The sequence below is a fragment of the Callorhinus ursinus genome, unplaced genomic scaffold (genome assembly GCF_003265705.2).
Source record: "Callorhinus ursinus isolate GAN/ISIS: 27379988/994484 unplaced genomic scaffold, GSC_fseal_2.0 scaffold29, whole genome shotgun sequence".
NCBI lineage: Eukaryota > Metazoa > Chordata > Mammalia > Carnivora > Otariidae > Callorhinus > Callorhinus ursinus.
Window position 1 is genome coordinate 1,494,095 of NW_027397091.1, and position 25,649 is coordinate 1,519,743.

At 57.7% G+C, this 25,649-nt stretch overlaps 2 protein-coding genes across 7 annotated transcripts; both read right to left on the bottom strand.

Annotated features, from left to right (window-relative positions):
* Positions 1-2,298: 2,298 nt before the first annotated feature.
* GFRA4 (GDNF family receptor alpha 4) lies at positions 2,299-6,649 on the bottom strand. Of its 2 annotated transcripts, XM_025876369.2 has the most exons (6): positions 6,607-6,649; positions 4,471-4,816; positions 4,202-4,311; positions 3,973-4,107; positions 3,193-3,284; positions 2,299-3,020 (listed from the first exon to the last, which is right to left on the bottom strand). In XM_025876369.2, exons 1-6 carry the CDS (start codon positions 6,647-6,649, stop codon positions 2,940-2,942), a joined length of 807 nt encoding a protein of 268 aa, XP_025732154.2. In that variant the 3' UTR covers positions 2,299-2,939. The 2 variants fall into 2 exon arrangements, 1 of the variants encoding a protein (XP_025732154.2); XR_012374134.1 differs by lacking the exons at positions 4,202-4,311; positions 4,471-4,816; positions 6,607-6,649 and having other exon boundaries at positions 2,971-3,020; positions 3,193-3,412; positions 3,973-4,095.
* Positions 6,650-7,147: 498 nt separating this feature from the next.
* ADAM33 (ADAM metallopeptidase domain 33) lies at positions 7,148-24,277 on the bottom strand. 5 transcript variants are annotated; one of them, XM_073878325.1, is made up of 23 exons: positions 23,704-24,277; positions 21,590-21,669; positions 19,254-19,330; positions 17,430-17,508; positions 17,152-17,228; positions 16,880-17,069; positions 16,574-16,696; positions 16,421-16,492; positions 16,073-16,239; positions 15,902-15,986; positions 15,655-15,797; positions 14,949-15,126; positions 14,729-14,818; positions 14,325-14,520; positions 14,100-14,208; positions 13,809-14,007; positions 13,638-13,715; positions 13,447-13,555; positions 13,221-13,368; positions 11,868-11,959; positions 11,602-11,676; positions 11,286-11,344; positions 7,148-8,514 (listed from the first exon to the last, which is right to left on the bottom strand). In XM_073878325.1, the coding sequence occupies exons 1-21, from the start codon at positions 23,801-23,803 to the stop codon at positions 11,639-11,641; spliced, it is 2,430 nt and encodes an 809-aa protein (XP_073734426.1). In that variant the 5' UTR covers positions 23,804-24,277; the 3' UTR covers positions 7,148-8,514; positions 11,286-11,344; positions 11,602-11,638. The 5 variants fall into 5 exon arrangements, with proteins under 5 accessions (XP_073734426.1, XP_073734428.1, XP_073734427.1 ...); XM_073878327.1 differs by having other exon boundaries at positions 11,311-11,344; positions 16,574-16,639; positions 23,704-24,275; XM_073878326.1 differs by lacking the exon at positions 7,148-8,514 and having other exon boundaries at positions 8,721-11,341.
* Between the last annotated feature and the right edge of the window lie 1,372 nt (positions 24,278-25,649).

Below are 25,649 nucleotides of genomic sequence, written 5' to 3' on the forward strand. Positions count from 1 at the left end.
CCTGGCTGGCTCAGTTGGTAGAGCACGCGACTCTTGATCTTGGGGTTGTGAGTTCGAGCCCCACGTGGGGTGTAGAGATTAAATAATAAATAAATAAATAAACAGACAAATAAATAAATAACTTTTAAAAAATGAAGTGCTAGAGTTTAACACACCGGCAGCTGCGGCCCATCATGCAGAAGACCCATAATCCTTCATCTGGGCCACCGAGCCATCACGGTGAACAGCTTTCACCCCGCCGCTGCAGCTCCCAGCCCACATAAACAGCCTCTCCCCTGCCCACAGACAGGTGCTCGTTCCCATGCAGGTGAAGAGAGTCGAGAACATTCCTTCTTTGTGAAGTGAGAAGAGGCTGGCCTCAGAGCTTCCCTCTGCCCAGCAGCGCCCCTTCTCTTCCTCTGGAGAACTGTCCTTCCCATTCCATGTGATCTTTGTGGGCCGACTGAAAGAGGCTTATGACCCACGCTGGGCCTACTGGGGTCCTGCCTGACTCAGTCCATGGATGATGGGAAAGAGAGGTGCCTTTCTCTGCTGAGGTTCCTAAAAGGAGAGACCGCAGCTGTGCAGCTGTGGACGGCTCTTGCCCACCCTGCAGTGAGAGAGCCTGCCTGGCCACGGAGGAAGCCATGTGTAGACCAACGGGGCCACCAGCACTCAAACCCCCAGACGCAGCTGTGCCAGAAGCCAAATGCTCAGTTGCCTACCCCAGCACGTCTGGTCTGTGTTTGGCTCCGATAAGATTACTGGCTGGCGCAGCTAGGCTGGTTGATAGTTGCTGCACGTGGTGTCTGTGGGTTTGTTCTGAGTGCTGAAATCAGAGTCTCAGAGCCAGTGGCTCTTTTTCTGGGCAGGACAGCCCCAGGCCTGGGCTTTGGTGGGATCTGCACTGAACCCTTGTGTCTAAGGTCAGGTTCTCCAGAAACTGAGCCCAAGACAGAGATTCTCAGGATGCTTTATGAGAGGGAGTGCCCTCAGGGGAACCTCTGAGTGAGGGAGGCAGGAGCCGGCAGGGGAAGGTGCTAGGCTGTGGTCTCAGCTGGGATCTAGCTTCAGCTCCATCCCATAGGGAGCTCTGGAGCATGAATGGCGCACAGAACCGCCGCTCCGCCCCATGGCTGCAGGCTACCTCAGGGAGCAGAGGGTAACTTTACAGGCATTTCTTCTACAGAGGGGGGCAGCTGGGAGCGGTGTTAGCACCCAACCTCCCCAGCAGCTTGGCCCAGAGAAGTCTCTGAGCAAGGTGCCAACAACATGCCCTTCCATCGGTTTCGTGGCCCCTGAAAAGCCTCAACCAGCTTTGAGAAGCAGTGGCCCCGAGACTCTGTAACCCTTCACTCATCAGCATCTCCAAGCTCTTGAGAACGAAGGAAGCAGGCAGAAGACTTCGTACTCAGCCGCCACTGTTCTGCCTTCTCCTCCCGAACACCTTCACAGAACTGCACATCAACACAATGCCCCTGGCACGTGCGGGTCCACACTGGCCACACACAAGTGCTTGTGAAAACAGGACACATTTCCCTAGACTCCAGGAAAGAATTCGACTCTCCACATGGACAGAAGCAGGGAGAATATGTGGAAATACAACAACAACAACAAAATGACCACCACTCTAAAGTGTGTGTCAGGGCTGGGCTTTGTGCACACTGAGGAGGGGCTCTCCTAAGTGATCCCGGGGCCCCCTGGCACCCCGGAAGTGGTAGTGAGACAATCAGAGACTATGTTTGGCTGCAAATGGCAGATGTCTGTGGAGAAACTGGCTTAAACAAACTAAAGGTATTATTTTTCTCATATAATGAAGAGTCTAGAGGGAGGCAGATGGAGGCTGGGACAGTGGCTCCACAATGTCATGTGGCTCCATTTTCAAAATGGCACCCATGTCCCCAGACATGGCCATCAAGTTCTGGGCAAGAAGAAGGGCGAGGAGGCTAAAGGCTGAAGGGTCCAGTCAACAAGTCTTCTCCTGTTTCAGGAACTCTCCTGGAAGCCTCATCTGTGACTTCCACTTATGACCAGGACTGTGTCCCATAACCACCTCCTGGCTGCAACGGAGGCTGGGAAGCATAGTTTTTGAATCTGAGTACTAGCAAAGAAGACAAACCGCAGAAATCTCTGCCACCAGGATCCAATAGTTGATTCAGTTTGGGCTCGTAGGTGCGCAGATGTAGCCCAGGTTGGTTCTGAGACCATCTGAGGTCACACAGGCCAGCAGAGGCATACCCCCCTGTGGCTGACCTGGTCTCCAGGCTCCCAGGACAGATCACATGAAAGCAAGGCCAGTCTCAGTGCATGTGGGTTTATTGAGCTATAAAAAGAGCCATTCGTAGTGCTAGGTTAAACCATAGGAAAGATGGTCATGTGACCAGTGCAACGCAGGGGACTGGATCCTCACTCCAGGTGGTGCCCACCAAGCAATATATCATGGTTGGGAAGAACCTTACCAACATTAGTCAGTGGGGCCTAGATGAAAGCCTGCAGCGTTCAAAAGCGTTTTGCCTGAAGTCTATTCAGATGTACTCCTTAGGGCATGTTCTGTTTGGAGAAGCTGGTAAAAGCTCTTAAAATTCTGGGAATTTGGATGGTTTCTGACTTCTAGATGATCTGGGGCCCCAGTGAGGCCTCAGCTACGCAGGTGACCCCCTCCCATCCCTACCCTGTGGGAGAACCCAACTGTTCCAAGGTCAGGGGAGAGAGGGACCTACAACCAAGAAACCCACTGAAAGGGAAACTATGGGCTTTGCATCAGGCCCTCAGCCCACATCCCTCACTCTAGGGGACAGGCACACAGGGTGTCCAGACCTAAAAAGGGCAGCAGGGCAAGAGCACTGGGACCAGCTTGGGAGGCAAGCCAGTCCACTTTCAGTGGGGCCCTAGGGTGCAGATGGGGCCCTGTACCCCAGGCAGGATGGGACAGTGATGTTGTCCAAGGTCAGCTGTCCTAGTCAGAGCAGGGGCTGCAGAGCCAGGACAGGGAGCATGGAGAGCAGGGAGCTTCCAACCAGGAGCCCATCTGCGGAGGACACCTTGGGGGTGGGAGCAGAATGTGGACTTGAGGCAGAAGCTGGATTCTGCTCTCTGCCTCCACCACCTCCATCCCAGGCCACTCATGCCTTCATCTAGGCCCACCTGGAATGGAAGTGTGTGGAAGGAGCCGGTGCAGGGGCTGCCAGCTCACCATCCCCTCCCTACACCTACTTGCAGGAGGCTGTGCTCAGGGTCCTGGTGGACATCTGGCTGGTCCTGCAGGATTGGAGGCCACCCAGCATCAAAGGCCTGTATGGCACCATCTAAGGAGGAAGGGGTCCAGGGTGGGCTACGCTGGGAAACCCCAGCACAAGGCCCAGCTCCTCAGGGACAGAGACCTCTGGCATCCTGCGGCAGGGTGGGAGGGTAGAACATCTGCAAGGACTGGCTTCTGGAATGGAAGGTGCATGACAAGGAATAACAAAATAGGAACACCTGTGCTACTAGTACCTTACAAACTCATCCTCATAGGAAGGGTGACGATTAGCACCCCCATATTACAGATGGGCACAAAAAAATCTTCAAGGATTGACTAACTCTGGGCTGGTAAGTGGCAGAATGGACTTCACAGGCCACCCAGTTTATTCAGACCCAAAAGGCAAGATCATCAATGGGGGCGTTGGGAGTGCCCTGCGTGTGGGACCGCCTCAGAAATGGCGATCTAGAATTTTGCCTAGTTGCATTCCAGGAACTCGGAAACTTGTGTTGACTGCCCCCCACCCTCCCGCCCGCAGGGTCACCAGCCTAGACATCGCTAAGATCCTACTTTGATCTGTGACCTGGTCTCCGGAGAGAACTGGGCGCGGATGTCTCGAGAGGCAGGTCGACAGCAGAGGGGCTGTGCACCCGCGTGGCTGCCGCAAACAACCTGATTCTTCACCTCTAAAATAAGGTGCCGCCAGCCTGAACTTGGGAAGGGGCGGTCAGCGCCGCCCCGCCCGGGCCCCTCACCCAAGCAGCGGTTCCTGGTGAAGAGCCCCCGGAAGGCTTCGCACTCCTCACGCCGGTTTCCGCTGGCTCCGCAATCGCACCAGGGCGCCACGCGCGCGCTCGCGTTGTCCACATAGTTGGGAGTGACCGCGGTGCCTGCGGGGGCCCCGAGGGCTGGGTAATCGGCCCACCCAGGCGGAGGCATCCCCGGGAGAGCCCCAGCCCGCGCCCGGATCCCAGCAGTGCGTACCCACGAGGCCCGCGTAGGCGCGCAGGCAGCCGGGGGCCTGATCCTGCAGGCAGCCGTCGGGGGCGCTGGGGGCGGGCGCGCAGGAGGCCTGGAAGGCTAGGAGGCGGGGCCTGCGCGGCGCGACCGGAGGGCGGTGAGCGGGAGGCCCCGCCCATCCCCGCCCAGTCCCCGCCCCGCCTGCTCCCACAGCGGGTTCGCACCTGAGACCCAGCCCCGCCCCGCCTCCGCCCCATCTCACGTAGCCCCCCCCGCCCTCCCACCCCCCGCACCGGCAGATCCGGCTGTCCTCGCAGGCGTCTAAGGGTGCGAGGCAGGAGGGCGGTGCCGGGCCGGGCCCCGCGAAGGCGCAGGCGGGCACGAAGGTCTGGCGCCGGCGCTCGGCGTACGCGGCGTTGACGCACGGGCAGAAGAGCAGCGCGTGGGTGAGCGCGGGCGGCCCGCGGGCGAAGAAGCGGCGCAGGGCGCGGCGGCAGCGGGCGCGGGGGCAGCCCCCGGACGCGGCCCGACCCAGGCACTGAGCCACGTATTCGGTGCGCAGCCGCTGGCACCGCGCGTCCGCCGTGCACGCCTCGGCCGCGTCCAAGCATCGGTTCCGTGCGGCCGAGCTGGGTGACCCTGGGGGAGGGGCGGGCAGCTGCAGTTCTCCGCGAGCCCTTCCAGCGCGCGGAGCCCGCGGAGCGCAGTGTGTGGCTCGAAGGCGTGACTGACTGGCACTGACCGGCCCTCTGTCGCGCCGATGGGCGGCCGCCGGCTCTGGGGAGTCCTGCTACGCGTCACGGGTGGAGGGGGCGCACCAAGACTCGGCCCGGCTCCCCCAGACGCTGAAGCCCATCCTCCCCAGGCACCACTCCTTCCGCAGAACGGCCACACCCATTCAAAGAGGGGGTCCGCGAGGCTCCTGCCACTCTCACAGGCCCCACCTGACGCGGGAAACAGAGCAAGGCTTCTGGGGACTAGGCTAATGGACGTGTATCAGAAATGGCGTTGAGGACACGCTGGGACACCTGAGCTTTCTTCCTTTCCTCTCCTCCCTTCCCCAAAGACACCCTTTGAGTGAATCTAGTGGTTTCTGGGTCTCCCTCCTTCTAGACCTTCTCGTGCGCCTCCTTCTGCCCCTTACCGCGGGCGTCTCGCCCTTCCACTCCCTTCTGATGCTCCGTTCTCGTGCATCTCTCATGTTGCCCCATCTGGAGTCTGGCTTCCCCTGGCCCCTCCACTCTCCATCAGCCAGGCAAAAGAGGGATTCCCCAAAGGAGCTCTGGGCACTAGAGGGCCCATTTAGACCTGGCTGCCAGGGTGTGGACTCCAGAGGTCAGGCCACAGGGCTCTGTCCTGAGCCACAAGGCCCAAGAATCCATGATAGGCGGCACTCTGCTGGGATTTGGCAGCCCCTTCCTAGGACCTGGGTCACCAAAACCAGGCTACCCCCGCCCCTCTCGGCGCTCTCAGCCCCTGGGAGCACCAGAGTCTTGGGGAAGTTTTCCACCCTAACCCCACATCCTTCTCACTGGGTGTGTGGAAGGAGGCGGCTCCTGCCTCAGGTCTGGGAACAGGGTCCCCATCTGGCCCTGGCCCCCTCTTTCAGGATCCACAGATAGGATGGCGGGAGCCACGGTGATTCTCTCTCTCTGGGTGCAGGCAGGATGAATAGATACCAAGGGCTTAGGATGAGTAAGTATGTGGGGAGGGTAGACAGGAGAGGGGGGAGCCCTCCCTTCCTGTCTCCTCCCCTCCCCTCCCCTCCAGGACCCCAGGAGCAGCTAACTCTGCCCTTCTGTCGCAGCCAAGCCCCTCAAGTGCCCAGGCTTCAGCCACACAGCAGTAGCACGTAGTGTCACCTGAGGTCTTGGTCCCACTTCTGCTCCTTTGCTTATGGGTTTCCCTCTGCCAGGAGTACCCTTCCCTCATCTTTACCCTCCAAACAGCACGTCTCAGCTCCAGTATCTCGTCTGCCTTACACCTTTGTCAGATTCCATTTTCCCCACCCCGCTCCACCCGGTAAAGTGATCCCCTCCCCCCACGATGCCCCAGCTGGGGAAGGGGAAGCCAAGCAGTTGGAACAGCAGATGCGAGGCACCAGGGAATGAGTGTGAAGCTCCAAGACTGAAGATGGAGAGTAGGGGCTGAGGGAAGGGTAAGAGAGGTGGGAGAGGGGACCCAATAGGAAACAGTTTCTGGGACTGGGGTACAAAGACGGGACTTCTGGGTGGGGAGTGGCAGGCTGCACAGCACGCTGCAGGGCTGCGGGGTGCCGGCACACCCCGTATACACACCGGTCTCATGCCGGTGCCCCTTATTGTGGTTCTGGTTTTTTCCAGATCATCCTCTTTCCCCCTCGCTCTGTCCCTGAAGATTGGACAGAGATGCCAGCATTGACGGGTCTCGGGGAGGAGGTGGCCACTCACCCAGCAACAGCAGCAGCATTGCCGGCGCCAAGCAGAGGCCCATGCCGGGCAGCAAACAAAGGAGGACTAGTGAAAGCAGAATCCCAGCGGGATAAGGGTCCCCTTCCCAGTAGCGCCTGAGCCGATGGGGGGGAACCCGAGTGTTGGTGCCAACACGAACACGCCCATGGGGAGGAGCCCTTGTAGCGGGAATGACGCCCCACCCCGCTGAGTCCCCACCCCAGGCTCTGCCTTCAGGTAGGTCTGGAGCCACGGAATCCGGCACCTGCAAGTGCCTAGGTGGAAAACACACACGCACACACACACACATCCGGCACCTGCAAGTGCCTAGGTGGAAAACACACACACAGGCACACACACACACATCCGGCACCTGCAAGTGCCTAGGTGGAAAACACACACACACGCACACACACCAACCTAAGGAGACCTTGTCTCCCATGCCAGACTGTTACCTTTATGAAACATCATTGTTCTTTCCCTTCTTTTATAATTCTAACTTTTTATTATTAACTAACCTTAGACTTGAAGAAAAGTTGCTAACAAAAATGTTAGTGTTCCCCTTATATATATCCTTCTCAGGATGGCTTTGGCTATTCGGGATCTTTTGTGGTTCCATACAAATTTTAGGATGATCTTTTCTATTTCTGTGAAAAATACCATTGGAATTTTGATAGGGATTGCGCTGAACCCATAGATGGCTTTGGGTAGGATGGATGCTTTAACAATGTTAATTCTTCCCGTTCATGATCACGGAATATCTTGCCATTTATTTGTGTCGTCTTCAGTTTCTGTCATCAGAGTCTTGAGTTTTCAGTGCACAGGTCTCTCACCTCCTTGGTTAAATTTATTCCTTAGTATTTTTTATGCTATTGCAAATAGGATTGTTTTATTTCTCTTAAAGATAATTTGTCAGTAAATAGAAGCACACCTGGTTTCTGTATGTTGATTTTGTATACTGTAACTACCAAATTTGGGAATTAGTTCTAATTTTTTTGGTGGCGTTTTTAGGGTTTTCTATATATAAAATCATGTCATTTGAGCACCTGGCTGGCTCATTTGGAGCATGTCACTCTTGATCTCTCAGTTGTAAGTTCGAGCCCCACATTGGGTGTAGAGATTGCTTAAAAATAAAATCTTTTAAAAAATAAAATAAAAAATAAAATCATGTCATCTGCAAACAAAGATAAATTTACTTCCCCTGTCTGATTTGAAGGTCCTTTATTCCTTTTTTCCTAAGTGCTCTGACTCACACTTCCAGCACTGTGCTTTATGGGAGTGGCTAGAGTGAGCATCCTTATCTTGTTCCTGATCTTAAAGGGAAAGCTTTCAACTTTTCACCAGTGAGTGATGTCAGCTGTGGGTTTGTTAATTATCTGGCGTTTGTTATGTTGAGGTATACTCCTCATATAGCCAGTGTTTTGGAGTTTTTATCATGAAAGGATGTGGTATTTTGTCAAACGCTTGTCCTACATCTATTAAGATGATCATATGATTTTTATCTATTAATGTGTATCACATTTATTGATTTGCATATGTCAAACCACCCTCGTATCTCGGGTAAATCCCACTTGATCATGGTGTATGATCCTTTTAATGTGCTATTGAATTCACTTTGCTAATATTTGGTTGAGAATTTTTGCATCTGTACTCATCAGGGATACTGGTTTGTAGTTTCCTTGTATTGTATTTCTTTTTATTTCCTTATCTGGTTTTGGTATCAGGGCAATGCTGGTTTCCTAAAGTGAGTTTGGGAGTGTTCCCTCCTCTTTGAATTTTTTGGAAGAGTTTGAAAAGGACTGGCGTTAATTCTTCTTTAAATGTTTGGTAGAATTCATTAGTGAAATCATCTGGTCCTGGGCTTCTAACTTCTTAACGTGGACATTTATCCCACTGACTTTCAGCTCTCTTTGAAAAAAAAAAATACCATGGTCATAAATTTTCCTCAAAGTACTGCTTTCATGGCTCATGGCATACCCAATTTTTGATCATTCGATTTTTATCATGCAATTTTTTCTCTTTATCATGCAATTTTAAGTATTAAAGACATGTAATATAAGTGGGAGCCCCATAGGATCCAGACACCCCCCCAAGTGTGAGAGTGTGGGGAGCTGTATCAATCATGTTCTTTATTTTCTGTATTTTATGATGGTTTGACATCTTGGTTTGGTGGGGGTGGGAGGGGAGGCAGCTTGCTGACTAGGGGAGAGACTGCCTCTAACCCTAATTCCTAGAGTTCATGAAAATTTGCCTATGAATAAGTCTTTCACATGCAGACCAATCAATCCAGAGTCCATACCCCTAACCACCTCCTTTTTCCTAACCCTTACCAAGCCTATGTTTGCCCTGCCCTAAATCATCACAGGGCCAGTACCAGACCATTAGAGGCCACCCCTATACCACACAGCTGGCCAGTCCTGAGGGGTTTATCTTGCCCTTCCTTGCCTTTCCTGCAGAAACCTTAGTATAGGCTCTCCCTCACTCCTGCTTCTGCCTCCCCTCTGAACCTCGTGCTTCCCCATGTGGCCCTGCATGTCCTGACATGACCCCTTTTCTTGGGATTTGTAAGTAATAGTAACTCCTTTCAGTGGCATTAACCTCTCCATGTCAGTACTCAGGTATTCGTTATAAATCAAAATCTCACGGGTACAATTAAGACAGAAGGCAGCTTGGGGCCCCAGGGTGGTGCAGTTGGTTGAATGTCCGGACTCTTGGTTTCAGCTCAGGTCATTTTCTCAGGGTCCTGAGATAGAGCCCTGCATCTGGCTCTAAGCTCAGCGGGGAGTCTGCTTGAGATTCTCTCTCCCTCTCCCGCTGCCCATCCCCCTGCTCACTTGCTCTCTCAAACAAATAAATCTTAAAAAAAAAAAAAAAAAAAGACAAGGCAGCTTCAGAAAACTGTCTCATTCAACCTCCGGGGCTGATGGAATAGGGGCCAGTCCGAGCCCGGGGCTGCCTCTTCTCTGCTGCCTATGGCAGGAATGGTTGGTTGTAAAAATTCCCCCAGGTCTTCATGCCCTCTGAAACATGATTCTGTTGCTCTTCGCATCAGGAGGTAGAGTTTCTCTCCCAATCCCTGGAATTTGGGCTGGCCCTGTGACTTGCTTGTGCCAATAGAGCGTTATGGAAGTAAAATATGCCAGTCGTAGAATCTTCTAGAGGCCTTGCAAGCTTCCACTTACTTTCTGGCAGGGTTGGGACTGGGGTGAGACAGGATCACTATTACAAATATTTCCTTCTGCCTCAGGTTCCAATGTGACTTGGCATCACACTGTCACTGATCTGGTCTTCAGTTAAAATTCTGATATTTTGTTCATAATTGATTTTTTTGGCACTGATCTTGATCTGTTAAAATATTGCATTAAAATATTACTTATTTTGATTGCCTTTCTTTTGTGCTCAAGGTAAGTGCATCACTGCCTTACCCTAATCCTGCTCTGCTCTCTCGAGCCCTCCCCAGCTGTCATGTGAGCAAGCCTGAGCTAGTCTGTTGGAAAATGGGTGCGTAGCCCATTTGTCTACATCACTCCAGCCAACAGCCAGCCAACCCCAGAAGCAGAACTGCCCAACTGACCAGCAGCTGATTGCAAACATAAGAGCCCAACTGAACCACCCGCTGAGTTAAACCTAATTTGCCAATTCACAGAATTAGTTGTTTTAGGCCACTATGTTTTGGAGGTGGTTTTGTTATACAGCAACAGCTGACTGATACAGAAGGTCACCCAACAATTCTTTCATGAAGCATGGGGAGAGAATAAGTGGCTTCTCAGAATCTCCAAGGGAGGCAAAAGAGGTGGGGCAAAGGGGTCATTCCAGCTAGGTAACACCATCCCAGATACATCTGGGGCCCTGGCTGCCATCTGAGGCTCCACCTACCAGCTACCACCCCTTGGGACCCTCAGGGAGCCCCATGGGGTTGGATCTATATACAGAAAAGACTCACAGAGGCTCAAAGGCAGCATGTCTTTCTTCTGACTTCTACTTTGGTGTCCTTTTTAAAACAGCTCCCACTGTCCCCTCCCATGGAATGGAAGAGAGGCTGAGGAGTGTCCAAAGTGGGGGGGGGGGAAGCTACAACAGTCCCCACACTCCTCCAAAACCTCAAGTGGAGGACCAAGAACTGGGGCTGAGGAAGGGGCTGAGGGACAAGATAAGGCAGGAAAAGGGAGGGAGGAGGGTCCCGAGGATTTTGTTTGGGTGTTTTTTTTTGTTTTTTGTTTTTGCTGGGGCCAGGCTCCAGGGAAGTGGACTCTGTCTGAAATGTAGGGCCCCCAGCGCTGGCTTCTGGCCCGGCAGTCACTGGCCTCTACGGAGCTGGGTCTGGGTAAAATACATGGAACAGAGACACCCAGGATCCCTGGACAGAGGCCTCTCCTAATGCCCATCATGACCCAGCCTCCCCTGGTGACAAGAGGTCAGTGACTACGTGAACTTTGCTCCTTGGACCAATAGATTCTTGGGCTGGAGTATGTACCCTACCAGGATTCCCTAGTCCTAAGGAATGGGGACGGTACTGGGCACTTTCTGATAAGGCTCTGGGGTCCTGGAGTGGGTGGGGCAAGCTCAACTCAGGGAAGAAACTTGCAGGCTGCCAAAGTGCAGGAGGTCTGACTCTCTGGCTCTACCCTGGGAGACCAAGTCCCCAGAGGGGCTGTCAGAGGTCCACCGTCTGTAAGTACCCTCATCTTGGGAGCTCCCTCTCACCAGAGACAGGATCTTGGCTTCTGGGCTTGATCTGCTGAAAATGAAGAGGAAGGGTCACCCCTGCAGGCCAGGACCCCCTTTCCTCCCTCGGTGAGGACCAGTGACCCAGGAAGAGATACAACTTCTCTCTCTCCCACCCTGGGGGCTTCCAGCATCTGGTCTCCGTGACAACAGCTTTTCCACAAGATCAAGTCTCATTTGCATAATAACCCAAGCTCAGAAACCTCCGAGTAGGGGCCAGCAGATGAGGGGCAACAGAGGTGGGTGGATGAGGTGGGGGGCCCCACCTACCTTGGGGTTGCAGGCAGCACAACAGGGCAGAGGCTTCTCAAGGTGGTTCCTGGGCTCTGGCAGAGTTCTCAAGGTCTGCAGCAATGGGTGGAGGACACATATTGTGACCAAGGTGGGGTCAGGGGCCTCAAGGTGACTGGGTGTTACGTGGAAAGGAGGGGAGCCCATCTGGAAGGAGGTAGAAGGCAAGAGCCCATCTGGAAGGAGGTAGAAGGCAAGAGCCCATCCTTCACTTCCCTCCCCATCTCCTCCCGTGCCTCACTCACCCAGGGACCGGGGCTCTCCAATGGCTGCTGGGCCCAACTCCATGGGGTGAACACTGCTGGGGGGGCAGTCCCTGTTTGGGGCATCTTTGGGCCTGAGCAGTGCAATAAGACGGCAGGAGGTTGGCACAGTGGTCCTGAGCAGGCATGCCCGACCTGAATTCTGCCTTGAATGAGTCTCTACCCTTCTGGTCCACATCCCTGCCTCCAGTTCCCTTCCTGCTCCCTCCTCGGAGAGGCCCCTGGGTTCCAGGCTCCAGGTCTGACTCCTGCCCTCCCAGGGCCACGGGCACTTCTCTCTAGCCCTGACATTCCTCTCAAGCTCTGCCATCACCCCAGCATCCCTCCAGATATTGGCATCACTCAGGTTGTCCCCCACCCCGCCTGGCCTCCAGGACCCCTGATGCTGACACACCAAACTTTGAGCACCTTGCTCCTCCCCCATAGACCTGCAATCACTGCTCATTGTGTCAAAGCTCTCTCAGAACCTGGGACCTGGCTGGTGCCCTGCCCCTGTCTGGGCTGCCCTCTGCCCCAATCTCTAACCCAAACCCTGCCCTTTTCTGCAGCTTGTCCGGAGCACTCCCAAGGCCAGGCTGTGTCAGATGTGCCATAGGGGACCTTTTTTTTTTTTTTTTTTTAAAGATTTTGTTTATTTATTTGACAGAGAGAGAGAGAACACAGGTAGGCAGAGCTGCAGGGAGAGGGAGGAGAAGCAGGCTCTCCGCTGAGCGGGGAGCCCGATGCAGGGCTCGATTCCAGGATGCCGGGATCATGACCTGAGCGGAAGGCAGCCGCCCAACTGACTGAGCCACCCAGGCGCCCCAGGGGGCCTCCCTTGACCAGCACCGGGTGATCAACCATGCTCAGGTACTATGTGACCTCCTCCCAGGTCACGGAGAACTGGGTGAAGGGCAGGCCCTTGGTACAAGGGCAGCCAGCCCCATAGCTAAGCAGCAGTATGGAGTGAAATGGTGTGCTGGGCCCAGCATCTGCAGACTTGGAAGGTGTACAGGAGAGATTTAGGCAGAGGAAGTGGGAAAAGGCATGTGAGGCTAGAAAAATCTTGAAGGGCACAGTGGAGCAAGAACCGAAGGATGAGTTGGTAGAACAAAGGCAGTCTAGGGTGAGGCAGCCCCCTGGTGGGAGAGACAGAAGAGGGGGTCAAGGGGGTCTGAACCTCAGTAAACTGGGAGGGGTTGAGGGCCCCCGGGAATCCACACACACCCATTGTGGCCTCCTGCTCAGGGCTCCTTTCCACCGCCTCTGGCCACCTCTGTGCAGCCGGGGACAAGGTCTGAGGACCCCACCCCAGCTCCCCCAGGCAGGAACCACGGGAGTGGGCTCAGAGCCTACCCACGGCATGCGGCATCCCTCCTCGAGCCCCAGAGGCATTGCTGGAGACGGGACCCCGGCTGCCGGCAGCAGCACCAGGCCAGGCCAGCCCCCGGGAGCAGAGGCAGCAGAAAGCTAAGGATCAGTGCCAGCAGGAAGGCCTTGTGGTCTGGGGACAACAGGGGAAGGCTGAGTCCTTAGCAGGTGCACCACCTCAGCCTTCCCCACTTGTCCCCCATGGACACACTTTCAGGTTGCACAGGGCCACTGTCCACACTGCCACCAAACCCTGGCTTGTCGCAGGAGGGCGGAGCCCAGCCCGGAGCACAGTGGCAGTTTTGGTTACTGTTGCAAACCTACAAAGGAGAAGAAAGAAGGAGGATCCCATGGGATCAGGAACCCCAAGCCACCTGCCCCCGTCGACTTTCTGAGACTCACCCCATGGCCATGGCAGGCTGCCAGGCATTGCTCCAGCTCCCAGAAGGTGGTGTTTCGGCAGCGCCTGTCCTGGCACACCTATGGGCAGTGTGCGCACCGGGCAGTGAGGGGGAGTGATGCTCCCCACGCAGGACTCAAGCATTAGGGAGGGGCCGGGGGTGCAGGGCTCACCATGCTAGGTCCACACTGGGTACCTGGCTCTACCAGGCCCAAGTCGAGCACGTCCAGCTGGACACCGGGCAGCACGAAGACTCCCCTGCAGGTCACCTCATGGCTGCCTAGTCCAACGGTGGAGTCCACGGGCACCGTGTGCGCTGCGCGTGGGCTCTGCTCCCCGCCCAGGCACTGCAGCTTCCCGCACTGCGCATCCCTGGGGAGGAAAGTGCAGGGTGATCAAACAGCGAGATGTGTCCTTGCCCCAACGCACTACCCAGCTTCCTCGCCCCGCCCTCCGATCCCCACCTCTGCGCACAAGCCACGAAGCCACCCTTGAGGTCCTTGCCGCAGTTCCCGTGGGCGTCTCCCGCGGAGTTCACGGTCTGGAAACAGGCGTCTGGGGCTGGGCTGGAGCCTGAGGACGCATGGGCGAGACCACAATGGCTTCAGGCCCCCCACCCCCTCCCGTCTTCCCTGGAGTAGAAAAGAGCGCAGGCCCGAGGATGGGCCGGGGTGCTCGGGTAGTCTCACCAGGCCCCCAGAGCTGTTGGCACTGCTGCTCGAGTGTAGGACACGCGCCATCCCAGCAGTAGCCCCGGCCGCTGGCGCAGGGCGAGCCGTCCAGTAGGTAAAGGTCCGGGGGACAGTAAGGGGAGGAGCCCGTGCAGAACTCTGGGAGGTCACAGTCTCCCACAGCTCGGCGGCACGGCACGCCAGCCGGCTTCAGCTACGCAGGCGACCAGGTGGAGGGAGGGTGGCCGAGGCACAGAGGGACAATAGACAGGGAGAGGTCCACCCCGTAAGCGCGGCTCAGAGGCTGGAGAGCAGAGCAGAGCCCGCACCCACAGGGGGACCCGAGGGTGCCAATCAGCCAAGACCAACAGGCCGGCTCGCAAGCGCCCCTAACCCTCACCCCGAGCCTCCCACGCCCTCACCAGGCAGCGCGCGCAGCAGTCGCCGTGGGTGCACTGGGCCCCCGCGCGCAGCGAGCAGTTGTGGGCGAGGCAGCAGGCGTCCGGGCACTCCTGGAGCCGAAAAGGGGATGTGGGGCCAACTGAGCACGCCGCGCCCCAGACCTCGGGGGAGGGGGGCGGGCGGGGCGCCAGCCTCGGGCCCCCACCCCCACCCCGGGGGGGCCGGGAGCGCGGACCTGACCTGGCTGGCGCCGCAGTCACACTCCTCGCCGTCCTCCACGAGGCCGTTCCCGCAGCGCGCGCGGGGCACCAGGAGCCTGGGGTCGGGCGCGTTGGAAAGGCACGCACCGCCCCCCTTGCGGAAGAAGGCGCGCAGCTGGCGCCGGCTGCAGGCGCTGAATACGCGCGGGAACGGGCGCCTACGGGCAGGGGAGGGCGTCGGGCGTGCGGGCACCGCCACCCTCAGCCCCCAGCTCGTCTCGGATCCCCTCCCACCACTACCAGCTGTACTTGGCCACACAGCCCCTGGCTGGGCGCACAAGCGCCTCAGCCACCGGCGGCCCGGATCCTCCAGAGGCAGAGCCCGAAGGGGGCAAGTAACCTGCACAAAGTCACACTGCGAGCCCGAGGCGGGAAGGCGTCACGCCAGGACCAGGCAGCCCAGGACTCGAGGTCGAATCGCGACCTAGCGCTGTTCCTCCCGGGGTTAGAGAATCCTCGCTAGAATGTTCTGAAAATAATCTTCATACTTTTGAGAATCCGCTTTTTCTGCGTTTCCTCCTTTTAAGCGTCATAAAGAACTCTCGGGGAGGTGCTATGATCATATCCCCATTTTACGGGAGAGGAAATCGAGGGATAACCATGTCTCCCCAAGAAAGGCAGCTGCGGAAGGCCCCCTGGTCCAGCGGAGCCTCCCCCCGCACCCCTACCGACCGCGGCGTTCGTACCCCGTGGCCGCGGCCATGACGCAGCCGCCTTGCTCGGCCGCCGCCTCCACGCAGCAGCCGTCGGGGTCGTGGCTGAGGCCAAGGCTGTGACCTATCTCGTGGGCCATAGTGGCTGCTGCGCCAATGGGGAGCTCTGAGTGGTCCTGAGAGGGAGCGGAGACGGTCAGGGCGGGCTGCGGGGCCGCCTCCTCCCCCCCCCCCTCCCCTTCCTCTGCCCCTCCCTTCCTATCCCGGGGGTGGAGCTCACGGTGCTCACGCCTCCCGAGCTCTCGGCGCGACACATGCCCTCGATGGGCGCCAGGCCCACGGTGGCGCCCTGGAAGGCGCGGCCCCTGAAGGCGGAACGCAGCGTGACCCGGCGGGACCAGGATTCTGGGCGGTCGGGCCGGGACCCCGCGTGGGCATCAGAGGCACCCACGTGAGCAGCTGCGCGGAGTCGTGCGGCCGCCGTGCCCACAGCCCCTGGCGCCAGTGCAGGAAGGCCCAGAGCGTGGCATTTGCGTCCGGCGTGATGCGGCTCTGGTCCTGCTCCGTCCACACTTCCAGGCCGGTCAGGGCCACCTGAATGTCCAGAGTCCTGAGAATCTGCGGACGGGACGGGGGTGAGCACAGGACGTGCCACGGTGCCCGTGCTCCTCCGTGGGGGCGCCCTCTCTTCTCTGCCCGGGTCCAGGGCCTCATCTCCAAGCCTGCCACACCTCCCCTAGGACTTGCCAGCCCGTATGGCAATCACCCCCTTTAGGGCTCTCTTTCCACCAACCCCAACCTGGTCCACATAGTTGGCCACCTCCAGGAGACGCTGTTTGGTGTGGTTCAAGTTCCGGTGCTGGGTCAAGAACTGGAAAGGCAGACATAAGAGGGTGTGGCAGGCTGAACTGGCCCCATCCCACCCCGCCAGCCCCTGGGGCCTCTGGCTCACCAGCGTGTGGTCAGCCACCATGTACAACTCCAGGAACTTCGGGCCCCTGCGGAGCTCCCTCCTCTCCTGGGGAGAGGCAATGGTGACCCTCAGCCGCAGGCTGCTGGGCTTGAGTCCTGACCACTAGCCCCAATTCCCAGGAAGCACAAAGTTAACTTTAAAAATTGCTAGAACTTGTTTCTTCAGCCTCCAAATAAAAATATCAGGATCGGAGGCCCTGAACTGGGGCTGTGTATTCCTATCTCTTGTGATTTGGAGGACTATGGATAATGCATTCCCATTCCCCCTCCTATCTGTGCCCCTGACCTTGATCTGAGTGGCACGAGAAAGGTTGGCCATGTCCCCTTTGTTCTTGGCATCCCTGTGGCCGCAGGCCCCTTTCCAGCCGAGCAGCTGCCCAATTCGGAACATCTTGTGAGTGATGAAGTCCTCAGAGTCTCCAGCTCGTCGAGGATGCACATAATAACTGGCATTCCTGTCCAGTGTGATCAGGCCCCTAGGGCGCGGAGGAGTGCAGAGGAGGGTGTGAGGGGAGTCTTGCCCCAGCCCCAGGCCCTCCCTCCCACGGAACTCCTCACCTCATCCCAGAGCAGGTGCTGAAGACTACCCAGGAGTCAGGGAAGCCCCTCACGCGCCCATGGTAGTGGCAGTGGTCCTGGAGAGCAAGAGACCCAGCCCCAAAGCTCAGCCAGGGCTGAACTGGGAGGGGCAAGAGAGAGAGGGCATGGTGGGGGGCTGGCTCCAGCCTCTCCTTAAGAACAGGAGGAGAATGGGGAAGGAATGGTGGAGAGGTCCTCAGGGAGTGCACCCCCCTGTACCCCTTACCCTGTCCTCAGAGCCCACGAGAGTATCTCACCGTGTGGTTGGGAACCAGCACCACTGGCTGCCCATCTGGGCTATGGTGGGTTTCTGTGTATCCTGGGGCCAACAGCCTGCTGGGAGGGGGTGTTGTAGGAGTCACCTAATTCAGCCTGGCCTCTTCCAGGATGCCCTCCAGCCTTCCCCCCCCCCCCGAATGCTAATTGAGCAGCTCCGTGAAACAAGGCACAGGGCTAGCACTGAGGAAGCACCCACATGTGTCTTAGGGAAGGGACAGGAGCCACCATGTGTTGCTCAGGTCAGAAAACCCTGGGCTAGAGGCAGAAAGGTGGAGGGCAGGAAGGAGCCTTGGTGATGGCTGAGGTGTGGGAAGTGGGAGTGTGGGAAGCACCAGGGAGGAGCAGCAATAGGGAAAGAGTCTGTGGTTCCTGTGGGACCTGTGGCAGGCAGCTGGGTCCACAGGTCTGGGGAGGGGCAGGAGGGAGGATTAAGGAGACACTGATGAGGAGGTGGGACCTGGAGCCAAGGAAGCGCAGCAACCTCATTAGGGGGCCCTACCTGCCGCTCAGCCTTGCTGGGCATCTGGTCAACCTTCTCTCGTCCTCTTCCCTGTCCCCAAGATCCTTCAGACCTTCTCTGGCCCCTAGACCCCACATATCTCCCCACCCGTCCTTCAGTGATGTTCACCCCATGCTTCCAGAGAAAAGAGAATCTCCACCTGCTCACAGCTGCTCCTGCCTACCCACCTGAGCAGGAATCCCCATCCCCACCTTCTTCAGACCCCACTCCAGTAACGATTCCACCTTCTTTCTCCATCTCTCCAGGGCCCTTCCCACCAAGGTGAATCAATCATGAGTCAATTTCTCTTCTGTAAGGGAAATCCTCAACCCCCATCTCGCCTTGACCTCTTTACTGCCAGACCAACCCAAAGACCTGTGATGCCTGCTGCTCCACCTCCTAGTCTTTCCTCCACCTTCTCTAGCTTGGCTCCCCCAATACACACAACACACTGAACTCGAAGAGTAGGCGATGTGGTCACCCCTTTCATGTGTGGGGACGTTGAGCCCCAGAGGAACTGTGGTTAAATGTGGTGGAACTAGAATGTGTTCCTGGTCCATCTGGCTCCATGGGGGAGAAGTCAACATGTGTACAGTGCTTCGAACAATGCCTCTGATGAAGCAAGCGCTCAGTGAATGATAGCTATTGGTAATTCCATCTGGATGGTTTCCAGACCCCACACTCCATCTTGGACACCCACCCCACCCAGCCCAGCTCTGCCTGCTCATTCACCAGCTCAGAGTCTTTGGCTTTGCCCCATCCTGGACACTCAGCCTTAAAATGGCCTCTGTGATTTGGTCCTCCTGGGACTCCCCATTTCGCTGCTCCCTTCCCTGCCGATGGAGACTCTCCAGGCGAGCCAGACAGATTGCCTCCCCCTGAATGGGTCTGGACTTGGTAGCCACGGCACCTTTTTCCCTGCTATCCATCCCTCAGCCCAGAGCACCTGCCCATCCTTGGAATCCATCTTGGATTCTCTTTTGACTAAGCACACCCTTTGAGCACCCACAGGGTGATGCTCACTCATTTCTGGCAGGAAGCTAACAAGGTGCTCCTGGGGCTGGAACGAGGGGTGTGCCCCACAGCAGGGCTGACCCAGCCTCAGCAGCCTACTTCAGCCTTGAGGGAGCCGGTCATGCGCTGGCATGACTCTTCTTGTCACCTGTGCCTCTGCTTCTGGGGCCCTCGCCCCATCCAGCCTCTCTCATGTGTTCCCCTCAGTGCCCCCCACACTGATATCCCCCCGCCCCCGGAGAGGGGGGCTGTTCTTGGCTGCTAGCCTCCTCCCCAGCCTGGTACTCACTGGTTCTTCTCCAGCTCCAGCAGGAGCTCCTGCCCTTCAGCCTTCAAGGCCACCAGCCCTGTGTCTAGCTTCGAGACCTGGGCAAGAAGGAGAACAGGGCTGAGGGAGCAGGTGGGCTGGGGAGCTGGCTGGTGAGGGAGAGCGCAGGAGGCAGGGGGCAGTAGGCTCCCCACTTGCCATGGTAGGTGTGGGTGTGGGTGGGGGTGAGAACATGCAGGCATATGTGTTCCCAAACTCGGGATGCTTTTGGCTCTGACAACAGGCATTTGACACAGTCTGCTAGGTGAACACCACATCCTCCGGAGAGATGAGACAAGGGGTCCCAGAAAGATATCCTGCCTTACACAAGGTGACTGGGCCCTTCCTCTGGCCCTCCCTCCGGTTTCACAGCCAGAAGCCTTCCTCTAAGTGGGGAGGACAGTGGGGTCCTGAAGACATTGGGTGGAGGAGCGTCGGGTAGGCGAGCTCAGGCGTCCTTACAACCTCTTGTTTCTGTATCTTGCTGCTCCCCACTCCCCGTAGAATTCAGACTTTACTCCCTCCTCCTCCAATTCCGACAAACCGAAAATTTCCCTGGCCTCCTGAAGGCCTGCCCCACACCTGCTTCGCTGAGCCCATGAAGTAAACATTAACCCCCCCATTCCAGGCCAAGAAGAAAACATCCTGGGCCAGCCTCTCCTTCCCCATAACTTCTTTGCCTCTCCCACCCTGTGGGATTACCCCATCTGCCCCTCCTTGTCCACTCTGCCTGGCTGGGGGCCCAGAGTTGGAGCCGGCCCTGGAGCCTCGAGCCTCATGGAGAGCTGCTGTGTCTTCGGAATGCTGGCCCCCACCCTTGCTAGCCCTGCCCTTTTATCCCAACATGCACTGGGCTGGGCCCCAGGCCAAGGGGCTCAGATTCTTTTGGGGGCCTTTTCTCTGCAGGTGGGAGCAGACAACTCCTCCACCCCAGCCAAGAGACCTCCCCAAGGCCCCAGGCATGAGCTCACATGGCCAGAATGCCACTTACTTTACTGGAGAAAGGTTTGCACCAAGCACAGACAGCAGCCCCAGATGGAAAGCCTCCTCCTACCTCAACCCCAGCCCGGGCTCCCCTCTCTCTGTCCTTCTGCAGCCCCTCCTGTCCTTGCTTCCTGCCCTCTTGGTGACCCGGCTATTCACCTAGCACCCCATCCCTAACCTGAAATGTGGGTATTTCCTGCCACTTGGACACGACTCCCTGCTTCAACTCTGCTGTCCTCATCTTGGCAGGCTTCCCGGAGGCAGGGGAAAGCAATGCCCTTTGGGATGCCCTTCTTCGTCACAGCCCAGGCTGGACCGGGAGGGAGGACCACAGTCAGTGTGACTCCAGCATGTGCCTAGCCTTCCCCTCTGCCACTGATGTCTAGGACAACCGACTCAAAGCTTGGGCCCACTTGAATGGGGGCCCCTGAGGGTCTGGGGGACCCAGTGAAGGTCCTAGGTTAAAGCCTGCTGGGCCTATGGGGCCCTCCTAGACTTCATTACACCGTCATCCTGCGTTCCTCTTTGCTGGCTTAGAGAGTGGGTTGTCCTCTCTTGCCTGAAAATTCAGGATGAGCTCTCTAGACCTGGGGGGACACTGGTCAATGGTTACAAGTCTTTCAGACCTTAGTGGGCCTCAGGCTTCTGGGCTTCTGGTCTCAGGCTATGTGACCTTGGGCACTTTCTCCAACCTCTCTGGGCTTCAGTCTGCCCCTCTGTGAAATGGGGATACCAAGGGCACTGGCCTCCTGGTTTGCAGCACAGCTGTGTGACACATACACATATAGATGGGGACACAGTTATTCTGGAAGTGTGTGACGGGTGGGTGTTGGCAGGAAGCTGGGGCAGAGCATCCTGGAGAAGCAAAATCAGGTGCATTTGGGGGGCACTAGGAGAGTGACCAGTGCCCCCTGGCCAGAAGTGGATTCTGCATGAGACAGGGAGGCTGAAGTTTTCCTGGCGGGAACAGCAATGTATCCACAGGGTAACATGTTCTAGTAAACTGGGCAAAAGGAAGATATTTGGGGGTTTTATTAAAGAGGTCCCTGAAAAGTTTCAGGCCCCACAAATTCTGGCCCTACCTCTGCCTGGTGGGGTGGGGGTGGCCTGAATAATTCTGGGAGGGAGGGAGCAGGGGGAGATGGGGGAGGAAGCCTGAAAATGACTTCCATGTGTGAAGGCTCATGTGAGCCAGCTATCTCCCCACCCCCACCTGCCAACCCTCCTGGAAGGGGCCAAAAGGTCCCCAGCCAAACTGCCACGCTGAATGAGGAAGGGCCAAGGGGCTGGGAGACCCTGGGCTCCTGAGGCGGGAAGGATGACCTGGCACTGACCGGCTCCTCTGGGGCGACCATGCGTCGGGCTCCTGCATCCGGGACCCAGCGCAGGGTGACTGGCTCTCCGGGGTTGTTTCCTGGGGGGAGGACAGAGTAAAAGATGAGGGGGAAACAGGGGGGCGGGGACGACCAAGGGACGAGGTTACAGGACATCAGCCGGGTGGAATAGGAGACTCCATCTTCAACATTCAAAGGTAGCCTGGAGAAGGGTGGTCACCCCTGGGGGCATCCTTGGAACCAGGGAGGTGGCAGAAGAGAGACAGAGGAGCTCAGCCGGGGAAGTGGGAGCCCCACTGACCTGGGGGAGGCTTGGGGGTCAGAGGTCACAAGGAAGAGACCAAGGCCCCCAGTGCAGAAGGGAAAGGAAAGGGGACGCAGCCTTGGGTATTTTTAGACTGGGCAGCAGATGCCTTTGGGGTGAGAGATCTGTGAAGAGAGGATGCCTGTGTCTCCGCCATCTGAGAAAAACAACAGCCAGATGTCTGGGGAGGCCCACCTTGCCCAGAGCTCCCCTTGGGGGCTTCATGCTGGAAGCGGGACTTCTGGGGACTCTAGCTCAGAAGCCCCCTCCCGGGATCTTCAAGGTGGGGAGCCCTGGGGGACAGAGCCTGAGTGCTCCCAGGCCTGGCGTGCTTAAGGGGGCTCTGGAGGAATACCAGAGCCAAGCATTACTCAGAAGGCTCTGGAATGCTCCCAGCCCCCCACCCCACAGTGGGTCCCAGAGGCTCTTGCCACACCCGCCCTGCAGGAGCCAGGCCCCAGGCAGCCCAGAGCCTGTAGGCAGCCCTCCCTGTCCTCTGACACAATCCCTGGGGAAGCGAGCCCAGCTCCCAGAACCGACAGCCACCCAGCACCCAGCCAGCCCTGACCCTCTGAGATGGCTGACTGTGTTCCAGCAGAAGTGTTCCAGCTCCGGCCAGTCCACCCAACTCCTTTCTCTTCCTCCATCCTCTCCCCCAGACCCCGTCATCAAAGACCCAGAATAGCAGCCGCTCTAGGAGTCCCCTTCCCCCAGGAAGCCCTCCCTGCTTGGATGAGCCAGCTGCTACAGTAGGAGAGGGATCTGAGTGAATCTGGGAGGAGTGGGGGGCAACCAGCCCAGAGAGGACTTAACTGGGTGTGGAGAACTACCTCTTGCTGGCCCTAGGCCTCCCAGGTAGAGAGGGGAGGGTGGGCCTGTGTGCAGGTGTGCGTGTCGGTTGGGGGTTCTCTTCATGGCATCCCCCCTGAGGAGGGAGAGGCGGGCAGAGATGGAGCTGTGATGATGAGGATCAGGGAGCCATTGCAGTGTTGGGGAGCACAAAGCCCCTCTCCACTCCTCCCAGGGGTCATCTCACCCTCTCCTGACCCCAGGCTGAGGAGGAGGAAGCAGCCATCCCCAAAGGCATGAGGGCTTTCATCCCACCCCCTCGGGGCCCCAGAACAGAACAGGACCCTATTCCTATTGGGTACTCCCGGACAGTGCTCTGGAACCCAGTGCCCCCAGGCTGCCCAGCCCAGCCTGGCCATTCCTGCCTCCTCCCCAGTGTCCGGTGTCCTCCCAGTCCCTCCACAGGGCACTTCCCATACAGGGTACAGGACTGGCCAGTCCTACGCACTGGGGGTGTGGAGGTTAACTCCCAGGGCCCCTTCTGTCTGAAGCACCCTTCTCTATCTCACCAAACAAGGCAACAATATCAACAACACACACACACACACACACACACACACACACACACACACGGCCCCAAGGCCCTGCCATACTGGGGATGAGCATGGAGGCTGCAGGAGGGTGAGGGCACAGCAGAGACTCCTGGGACCCCGTGCGCTGGGCCTCAGGGATGGAGGTGCAGGGACGTCCACACCGGTGCATGGGGTCTGGGGGTGGTCAAGGCAGAGTCCCCGCAGAGGATTTTGGGAACTCGGGCGGCTGCTCAGAGGGGACCCCCCCCCACCCCGCTTTGCCATTGCCACTGTGGCAACTGCGCAGAGTGTGTCAGTCTGGGCCCCAAGGCCAGCCCCAGTACAGCTGAGAGTCCCTGCGCAGGTCCTGCGGAGACCCTCCCTGCCCTCCCAGCCACCGCGGTGGCGGACAGCGACCTCCCCTGCGCCGCGGGGCACGGCCCACTCACCTTGAAACGCCTCGGCCCCCCACACCGGCCAAGGCAGCCGCAGGAACAGCAGCAGCAGGCACGCCCGCGACCCTCGAGCTCTCGGAACCCCCCGGCCCATCGCTGGGAGCGTCCCGGCCTCCACGCGGTGGCTGCGGGCGGCCGGGCCCCGGCTCCGCCCCGGCTGGATCCGCGCCGACGCACGCCCAGAGCAGCCAGCCCGCAGCCTCCCGACCCTCCCGCGCCACCCCGCACGGGGCCCCCACGGCCCTTCCGCCCGACCCCGCGCGCCCTCGGGGAGGGGGAGCCGGAGCGGCCGTCTAAGCGCAGGAGCAGGGCCGGCGGAATCCGTGCGGCCCCTCGGGGCTCCGCCAGCGCCCAGCCGCCCGGTAGGTCCCCGCGCCCTCTCCCCGCGGGGGCGGAGCGGGGGTGGAGAGGGGATGGGGCGGGGCCCCTCGGAAGGGCTTGTGAGGGCCACTGGGGGTGCGTGGGGGAGAGGCCGGGGCTGGGGGCCGCCTGCTGCGGCTCGGGTCTGCGCAGGGAGCGCCCCCCGCCGCTGCCTCCGTCCCCTGGGCGGACCTCTGTCCCCGCCTGCTCCCCAAGCCTGCCCAGAGGGGGCCCTGGCCCGAACCCGGCGGAAGTGGGCCTAGGAGGAGGGAGGCGGGCGCCCGCGAGGAGCAGGTGCGGCCCGGAGCTCGCCAGGGCCGCCGCGCGGTGGCCGCCAGCCTCTGTGGCGGCCGCGCGGGCGCCCGGGTGGGGGCGGGGGCAGCCCTTGTCCCTGGTGGTGGCCAGAGGGAACAATTGCACAAAGCCACAGACTCCCAGACGTGGGGGATTCTTTCTGCTTTCTGCTTTGGCAACATGTTTCTTTTTTTAAAGGTTTGTGTACTGAGTAAATTCGGAGAGCGAGTAGTCGGTATTCTGATAGTGAGAGATGTTAACTTTTTTTTAAAGATTTTATTTGTTTGTTTGTTTGTTTGTTTGGGGAGGGGATTCAGAAGAGGAGGGAGAGGGAATCTCAAGCGGACTCCCGGCTGAGCGGGGAGCCTGGGCTCAGTCTCACTACCAGACATCATGACCTGACTTGAAACCAAGAGTCAGTCGCTCAACGGACTGAGCCACCCAGGTGCCCCACAAGGGATGTTAGCTTTTAAGCAAATCTATTTGTTTTTGAGAACAAATGCGAAGGTTCCCTTAGGAAGAGTTCCAGCAGCGAGAGAAATCTATGTTGGTCTGATTCAAACATCAAAAGTTTAAGATGTTAAGGGTTCATCCCTCCCTTTTCTGTCCCTCCTCTCAACCCACATTCCCCAACCAGCTCGAAACCACCATCCTTAGCTTCTTGTGTAGGTTTTCGATTATTTTATGCACACCCAAGACAATACAGACCTATTTTTTCCTCTGATTAACATTTCTCTGCACTTTTTTCCCCCACTTACTACACTTTGGAGATCCTTCATATCAGTGCACTGAGTGGTCTTATGGTTATTACTATTATCCTATTATTATTACTTCAGGTTTTTAAGTTAACTTTATTAAGATATAAATTTACATACAATAAAGTGCACCTGGGGGCGCTTGGGTGGCTACTCGGGGGTTCCTGGGATCCAGCCCTGGGTGGGGCTTCCTCAATGGAGAGCCTGCTTCTCCCTCTCCCTCTGCCTCTCCTCCCTGCTCGTACTATCTCTCTTGCTCTATCTCAAATAAATAAATAAGATCCTTTAGGGGCTGCCTGGGTGGCTCAGTCGTTAAAGCGGCTGCTTTCGGCTCAGGTCATGATCCCGGGGTCCTGGGATCGAGCCCCACATCGGGCTCCCTGCTCCACGGGGAGCCTGCTTCTCCCTCTCCCACTCCCCCTGCTTGTGTTCCCTCTCTCGCTGTGTCTCTCTCTGTCAAATAAATAAATAAAATCTTAAAAATAAGTAAGTAAGTAAATAAATAAATAAATAAATAAGATCCTTTAAAAA